Raw genomic sequence first — 8,098 nt, forward strand, 5'->3', positions numbered from 1 at the left:
AAAGATTATATTTGACACTGTGGGAGAATGAGACAAACATCAGAATGGGAAAATGCAGGAAATTCACTAAAAGGACTAGCATATTTGAAGTGGATCACTGTGTCCCCAGCATTCAAGGTGGGGTGCTCTTCTACAGTACCCATGACCCTAGTGAAAACATAGAGAAGTCACACTGGCAAATTCACCAAGGTTATGGTTTTGGCAACCTGACACCACTTAGTTTACAGACCTTGGGCAGGAAGAGGTGTGAAGAGCAGAGGAATATGACAGATGGAGGGGGGATTAGAAACCTGTTTCTGTTTTCCTCATCTCAGCCAGTGCTGTCACCAAGCATCCACCACTGAAATCAGGAACCATGGCATCATTTTTATTTATTTATTTATTTATTTATTTATTTATTTATTTGCCCTCCCTCCCCCCCCCTCTCAAATAGCCAGAGCATCATTGCATCATTTTTAATTTCCCTTCAACCTCAATCCACATTCAAGATACATCAGGTCCACACCTATCCTATCTCTGGTTCATTCCCTTCTTTTCCTCTTCATTTGGTCTCGGCTGTCACAGAACTGTTAAGTCTATGATAATATGTCTCGTCACTTGGCACCAGAGTTGTTTTAGTGCTGGAATTAAATATACTCAAAATGGTTTCTAAGCCCAGGAAATAATTGAGTGAAGCTTCCAGAGACTTCACTCAAGTGAAGTGAGTGAGTTCCGTGGTACACTGAAAAGTTATTTTTCATCTATCAGGGACAGGGGTTCTTGGGGCTGGGGATGTGGCTCAAGTGGTAGCACGCTCGCCTGGGCATGCGTGCGGACCGGGTTCGAGCCTCAGCACCACATACAAAGATGTTGTGTCCGTCGAAAACTAAAAAATAAATATTAAAAAAAAATTCTCTCTCTCTCTTTAAAAAAAAAAAATAAAACAAAAGGGACAGGGGTTCTTTACCATCTCCAGCCCTTTTTATTTTTTGACACAGGAGCTTGCTAAATTGCTGAGGCTGGCCTCGAACTTGCAATCCTCCCGCCTCAATCTCCCAAACCCCTGGGATTACAGGGGTGTGTGACTGCACCTTGCTAGACATTTTCATAATAAATCGAAACGGATTTTTTTTGGCTGAAAAAAATGAGCAGGCGAGCCACTACTCTGTCCGATACAAATTTTAATGGATTGTTATGAAAGTGAGGTAGGGGTACATGAGTTAATAACATTAAAAAAATCACACAACAGTTCCTAGAGAATTTAATAAATGTTAAGTAGTATTATCCATTTAGAACAGAGAAAATGGACACAGATTGGAGAAGATGGGGTGCTTGAATAAATTTCATTGAAGGGTTTCCGGCAGATTTTCATTACTGTGGACCAGAATGTGTAGGAACCAGGGTTCCGCTGATCAAATTCTGTTGCTTTGAGAGTTAATACCTGTAGTTTCCATCTCTACGCCACACGTTGTTTGTGAGCGGTGAGAACTAGACTCCAGATTGCTCTGCAGTTCTGTTATTCTGCCTACAGGTGTCACCATTACGATTCTTCTCTTAACGCCTTCTTTACGTAAAACTGCATTTCCCATGAGCGCCCGCCGGCGTCGACGTCGCGCAGTGTTTTCGTCGTCGCTTCGCGCCCTTTATACTCACTTCCGCCCTCCAGACTTCCTTTCCTTTCGGGGCTTGCGGCGGCAAGATGGCGGTACAAATTTCCAAGAAGAGGAAGGTGAGCCTTTGGGCCCGAGGACGGGAAACTCTGGGGATGCACGGGCCCAGGAATTCTTGGGGTGTTGTTGAGAGACCCACAGCTCCGTGCCTTGTTCCAGGAAGTGGCTATGGCCGCCTTGCGTTCCCGCGGGCTGCGGATGGCAGTGGATTGAGGGCGAGGCCCGCGGCGGCCGAGCGCAGTGTGGCTGGGGAAGATACAGATTCCGCCAGTTCCCGACTTAGCTGGGCGCCCCACCTGCCCGGGAGAAGGAGCTTGTGAGCATTTCTTAGGCCGACAAAATAGTAAACGTAGCATTTAGAGGGCATGAGGCGTCACATCTCATCCCATGGCTTTGGGAAGGAGCGATAACAGTGTAGTTTAGTTTCCTTGCTTAGTGTCTCAATGTATCTAATCACTCCAGAGCCCTCAGTTGGAGAGGCTACTGATAGTTGCTCCTTCCTGGAGATTCTCGGGTTGAATTTTTTGTGTCATTCCCAGAGTAAAGAGCTGTAAAAGTCATTAGCTTTGGAAATAGACGGTTTGTTTTTATCGATCTTAGAATTAAATCCGTCATGCTCTTTTGAGTAGAATTTGCTAGATCAATTCACAAGTACGTTAAGACCAGGTAAACATGGCTGGGATTTTTGCGACCAAGTTGCAGTCCCCATGTGAGACTGCTGCCTTCAGCCCACACTGCTCCTTTGACAAGTTATGTAGGTGTCCCCGCAGTGCTTAATTTTATATATATATATATATATATATATATATATATATATATATATATATATATATATATATTTATATGAATGACACTTTAGAGCAGCTTTTTATTTTACGTGTTTAAGTACCAATTTTTAAACCCTTCAATGAAGAGATGATGACGAGTCTGACTTGGTTCATCTTTGGCCATGCGGCCCTACTCTGTGCTACGTTCTGTGGCAGTTTAAAGGACCCTGGTAGAAGAAACCAAGTAAAGATGACCTAGAGGCATTTGTCTGAGAAGGGTTCCTGTATTGCTGTTGGAATAGGAGTGTTGGGAGAATTAGCTGAATGTGATAGCACATGCTTTTAATTCCAGCAACCAAGGAAGCTGAGGTTCCAGCTCAGCCACAGCAATTTAGTGAGGCCTTGTCTCAAACAAAAAAATGGTGGGGATGTGGCTAGGTGGTTAAGCTGTCCTGGGGTTCAGTCCCTGACACAACAACAACAACAAAAATAGGATGATTGATGGGTTATTTGTTGGAAGTGTTGCTTTGTAATGAGTGATTAATTGACTGATAAACTAGACCAGTTCAGGGGAATGTAAGCCTTTACTTGTTTCCTAATTTTTAACTTGTTTTTTCTTTTTTTGGTGGTGGTGGTGTTAGTTTGTTGCTGATGGCATCTTCAAAGCTGAATTAAATGAGTTTCTCACTCGGGAGCTGGCTGAAGATGGCTACTCTGGAGTTGAGGTCCGAGTTACACCAACCAGGACAGAAATCATTATCTTAGCTACCAGGTAAAAACTCACTTGATTGGTCATTACCTATGATTGTTATATATACTAAGGTGACTTATTCTGTGTAAACTTTGGAAACAACCAATGAATCTGGCCTTGGTGAATGCTTTTCTCCCCCATCAGTATTGGAGATGGAACCCAGGGGTGCTCTACCACAGAGCTATGTCATTTTTCATTATTTTTTGAGAGACGGTCTCACTACAGTACCCAGGCTGGCCTTGAACATAGGATCATCCAGAGTACAGGTGTGCCCCACTGCACCTGGTTAGCCAATGGTCCTTTATTGACATTTCTCATGCTGAGTCTGGGAGAATCCTGGAACGACTCTACCCTCCCAGAGCTCTGAGCCAGATGGACAGACAGGAACAGACACTGCTAGAGAACTGGGGAAGGCACTGTTTGTCCTCCACTTGGCTGCACCCTGGATGCAAGTTTTTTAAAAGCTGGTTTTAAAAATTTTTATCTTAGTTCTTGTTATTTAAAATTTATACTTTCTAAGCTGGGCATAGTGGCACATGCCTGTAATTTTAGCAGCTTGAAAGACACGGTCACATAGGATCCCAAGTTCAAGGCAGCCTAAGCAACTTAGCAAGACCCTCAGCAATTTAGTGAAACCCTGTCTAAAAGGGGTGGGTGGGGTTGGGAGGTGTAGTTCAGTGGTAGAACACCCCTTGGTTTAATCCCTTGTACCACCAAAAAAAAAAAAATGCATAAGTGCAAGACTCAAAGCTACATTTAGAATTTTGTCATAAGATTTGAAGTTAGGTATAGGATTTTGTGAGAATCATGAATTGTCACCTTTTTTCCTTTAGGACACAGAATGTTCTTGGTGAGAAGGGTCGGCGGATCCGGGAATTGACTGCGGTAGTTCAGAAGAGATTTGGCTTCCCTGAGGGCAGTGTAGAGGTGAGTGGTCATGGTTTGTGCCAGAAATTATTATGGACTTGGAAATGGCTCTTTAGAATGGTACTTAAAAAAACTTTGATGTAACCTTTGAAACTTTAATGTATTTGTGTTTATTGAGTATTACAAATATTGTGTTTTGTTAAAGTTCTTAATCAGTAGTGGGCTTAATTTTATAGGTCTGTTCAACTAATTTGATGGCTAAAGAATTTTTATATTCCACTTGAGTATAGAAAAGGTAACACAGGATAGACTGGCTACCCCATTGGTCTTCCTAGTGTGGCTTTAGGGTGAGCCAGTGGTGGGAACACAACGAGAACTGTGTCACTATGTACCTGTGTACCATGTGTGGGTAGAAGTGCTTCAGTTCTTCAGGGATATTACAATGATAATATATGATGGTGTAGGAAAAAGATGATTGTGCTGGCTTATAATTGGAAATAGTGAAGGTAACAGCATGTGTCTTGCTTTCTTTAAAGCTTTATGCTGAAAAGGTGGCCACAAGAGGTCTCTGTGCCATTGCCCAGGCAGAGTCTCTGCGATACAAACTCCTAGGAGGGCTTGCTGTACGGAGGTGAGTGTCCTGAAACTTGATGGTCATGTACTCTTTGTGTGGATCAGAATATGGTATCTACTATTTTGTTGATTTAGCAGATGAACTCTAAAAGTGATAGGATCATCTAGTCTCTGAAGATACTGGTAATCCATGCCATTGCTGAACTGGTAGGCTGACAAGATTAGTAAAGAAGCAAAAGCCATAAAGTGTGGTCAGTGCTGTAATGGAGAAGTGTTCTGCGTACTTTGAGAGTAGAATAGAAATAGAACTTCAGCCTCCACTCACTAAGGAGTAATTTGTATTAACTAGGCTGGTGTTATGTATCTACAGGCAATAAGTGTGCTTTGGCACTTGTAGGATACCTCCATTCAAGCCAGCTAGAAGCCATGCAAATCCACTAATGAATTCACCCTTATGGGGGCTGTGAAGAGAACACAGTCCTGGTTGGAGACAGCATAAAATCTAGACACTTAATCTCTATAAACTATAGTTAGGAAAATGAGAAGTGATAAAGGTATAAAGGGCAATAGGGAGTTGGTTGACAAGCTCTTTGTGAAGTTTGACTATTTGTGGAGTGTCTTCCCCTTGTTGTTTGGAATTTAGACAGTACTTGACTACAGAGCCCTGGAGGAAGGAATGTTTTTCAGCTCAGGAATGACATGAATGTTCTGCTATAGGAAGGTTGGTCTGTGGGATTGGGTAATATAGTCAAGGACATGGAAAAGACACCTGATTTGAGTGCCAGTTCGCTGTTATAACAGTGTTCCTGAAGTTTTATTTCTGGGCTAACATTACTGCCATCACTGGGAACTTCTTAGAAATAAAAACTGTTTCTATCTAGTACCCATTGAATGAAAAACTGGGTGTGTGTGTGGCCCAGCTCTCTGTCTAAATAAGCCTTCCATGTGATTTTTGTTGACATTAAAGTTAACTTGGAAGTTCTGCAACCTAGTTTCTCTGACCATGGGATCTCCTTTAAATAAAGGTCATTATGCCAATTGTCCTTAGTTGTGATGATTGAATGAGATTGAGAAAGAGTGGGAAGTGGTTAATAATCCAGTTGGTATCTCATATGGTGTAAAGCAATGGATGAGACTGGGCAGCAAGGGCAGGTATTTTAAAGATTGAGTTTTATAGACCTAGAGTTTTTTCCAGCACTCTGATATTAAGACATCCAGGTTCCCATATAGTACTCTTGTTCACTTCTGAGTATGAATTGTAGAGGTTGAATATTTCAGTAAACCATGGAAGAACCCTAAGTTATTAAGAGCGGGTTTATGTGTTTTTTTGTTGTTGTTTGGCACGGGGCATTAAACCTAGGGTTGCTTTACCACTGAGCTACATCTCCAGCTTTTAAATTTTCATTTAGCAACAGTATCACTAAGTTATCTAGGGCCTTATTAAGTTGCTGAGGTTGGCCTTAAACTTGGGATCCTGTTACCTCAGCCTCGTGAGTCTCTGGATTACAGGCATGTGCCAATGTGCCTGGCTGTACTTGTGGAGTTTTAAAGTATAGTTCTCAACTTTTGTTGTATGTGAAAACTACCTAGGGACCACTTTTGAAAATGCCTTGAGCTTTGCCACCCCAGAGCCATCAGGGTTTGGTTTTTATAAAGCCTTCTGAAGTGATATGCAGGTATGGTTGGAATTCACTTTGTTGCTTGGAGCTTAACATTAATTCCCTAAGGAAAATTAGCCTAAGATTAGTTATGAGAAGAATAGAAGAGAATTACTATTTTGGGGGGTCAGAATGTGATCTCCTTTGCTCTTCATTAAAGGATCATTAGAGATAAGAGAGATGGTCTTTTTTTTTTTTTTAACTTACTGGAGTGGTTAGATGAATTTTGTATTTGTTAATAACAGAAGTGTGTTTCTTTTATTCTTCTAAAGGGCCTGCTATGGTGTGCTGCGATTCATCATGGAGAGTGGAGCCAAGGGCTGTGAGGTTGTGGTGTCTGGGAAACTCCGAGGACAGAGAGCTAAATCCATGAAGTTTGTGGATGGCCTGATGATCCACAGCGGGGACCCTGTTAACTACTATGTTGATACTGCTGTGCGCCACGTGCTTCTTAGACAGGGTAAACAGCTGGGGATGTTTGGGGCAAAGAGCATAAGCAGATGTGGTTTTCCATAAACAACCTCAGTGTTTGTGGGGATTTACCTTGGAAATAGCTGGGCATGTTAGTATTCCTTGGGTTTATTGATTAGCTGCATGGATGTAAAATTTGCATTGTTGATCATTGCTTTGTTTTTGTCTTAGTCTTCTCTGTACCCTTCAGTGATGATATGATGACGAGTCAGAAAGGTCACATCCTGCTCTTGGTCCTTGTCAGTGCCACGTTCTGTGGTGCTGTGCAGGGTTCCTTTTGCAAAAGTGTCCTGTTCATTGATTGATTTAGAGGCATTTGTCTGAGAAGGGGCCAGATCCAATGGTGCTCGAGAAAACTGCTCTTTTCTCTCCTGTGTGTGTGAGGGGGGTGTTGGTGAAGCACTGTCTAGTTCCTGTCTGATGTCCTCTAGGTGTGCTGGGCATCAAAGTGAAGATCATGCTGCCCTGGGACCCAAGTGGTAAGATTGGCCCTAAGAAGCCTTTGCCTGACCATGTGAGCATCGTGGAACCCAAAGATGAGATCCTGCCTACCACCCCCATCTCAGAACAGAAGGGTGGGAAGCCAGAGCCCCCTGCCATGCCCCAGCCAGTCCCTACAGCATAACAGGTAAGTCTGCAGGGTCCTTCCTATTCCTTGTGCGTGTGTGTGTGCATATGCATGATCACGCATGTGTACACTGGTATCAAATTGATAATAAGCACTTGGTGAATAAAATTGGATTCTGGAGATTGACTAAGTTGGAATCTGGGGCCCATTTAATTCACAGTTCTGTTGGGGTGGCTGATCTAAGAATGAAGATCCTACTTTTACTGTTATCTGAAATACTTGCTCAAGATTTTCAAGGCACTCTTGTTAGTAATTGGCTGGTGTTCTTCAGCAGCTCCCTAACAGGCAACCTTTTATGTATCTGAGGGTTTTGTTTGTCTCTTGGTGGTGGTGCTGCTTCTTATTCTTATTGGTACTAGGAGTTGAACCCAGAGGTGCTTTATCACCAAGCCACATCCACAGCCCTTTTTTAATTGTTGTTTTGGGTCAGGGTCTCACTAGGTTGTTTAAGATCTTGGCGAGTTGCTGAGGCTGGCCTAGAATTGTGATCCTCCTGCCTCAGCCTCCTGAGTCACTGGGATATTGGCATGCACCACTATGCCTTCCTGTATTGTTAATCTTAATGTGAACCTAAGTGGGAGTGTGAACCTATTTGATAAGTGAAGGAACTTGATACTGAGGTACAGTGTCACTTACTATGTGCTCTGTTTGGTTTCAGGGTCTTCTTGGCAGCTGTATCTGGAGTCTGGATGTTATTAAGACATTTAATAAAATCTTCTTGTACAAAGACATAA

General features: G+C 42.6%; 1 protein-coding gene and 2 non-coding genes across 3 annotated transcripts; all 3 read left to right on the plus strand.

The window, feature by feature from the left end:
- The first annotated feature begins 1,601 nt into the window (after nt 1-1,601).
- On the plus strand, nt 1,602-8,098 carry Rps3 (ribosomal protein S3). Its single transcript, XM_027942664.3, has 7 exons — nt 1,602-1,708; nt 3,058-3,188; nt 4,001-4,094; nt 4,571-4,665; nt 6,538-6,725; nt 7,168-7,364; nt 8,023-8,098. Exons 1-6 carry the CDS (start codon nt 1,679-1,681, stop codon nt 7,359-7,361), a joined length of 732 nt encoding a protein of 243 aa, XP_027798465.1. The 5' UTR covers nt 1,602-1,678; the 3' UTR covers nt 7,362-7,364; nt 8,023-8,098.
- LOC114098657 (small nucleolar RNA SNORD15) lies at nt 2,552-2,694 on the plus strand. Its single transcript, XR_003583764.1, has one exon. It is a non-coding gene; the product is annotated as a small nucleolar RNA SNORD15 (small nucleolar RNA).
- On the plus strand, nt 6,921-7,065 carry LOC114098654 (small nucleolar RNA SNORD15). Its single transcript, XR_003583763.1, has one exon. It is a non-coding gene; the product is annotated as a small nucleolar RNA SNORD15 (small nucleolar RNA).

Source organism: Marmota flaviventris, chromosome 9 (assembly GCF_047511675.1).
Source record: "Marmota flaviventris isolate mMarFla1 chromosome 9, mMarFla1.hap1, whole genome shotgun sequence".
In the NCBI taxonomy this organism is placed as follows: domain Eukaryota; kingdom Metazoa; phylum Chordata; class Mammalia; order Rodentia; family Sciuridae; genus Marmota; species Marmota flaviventris.

Bases quoted from the DNA above. Each gene is read 5' to 3' on its own strand.
- Rps3 (XM_027942664.3), top strand. From the start codon at position 1,679: ATGGCGGTACAAATTTCCAAGAAGAGGAAG. The intron at 3,189-4,000 runs GTAAAAACTCAC...TTTTTCCTTTAG, and splicing joins ATCATTATCTTAGCTACCAG to GACACAGAATGTTCTTGGTG. The intron at 6,726-7,167 runs GTAAACAGCTGG...GATGTCCTCTAG, and splicing joins CCACGTGCTTCTTAGACAGG to GTGTGCTGGGCATCAAAGTG.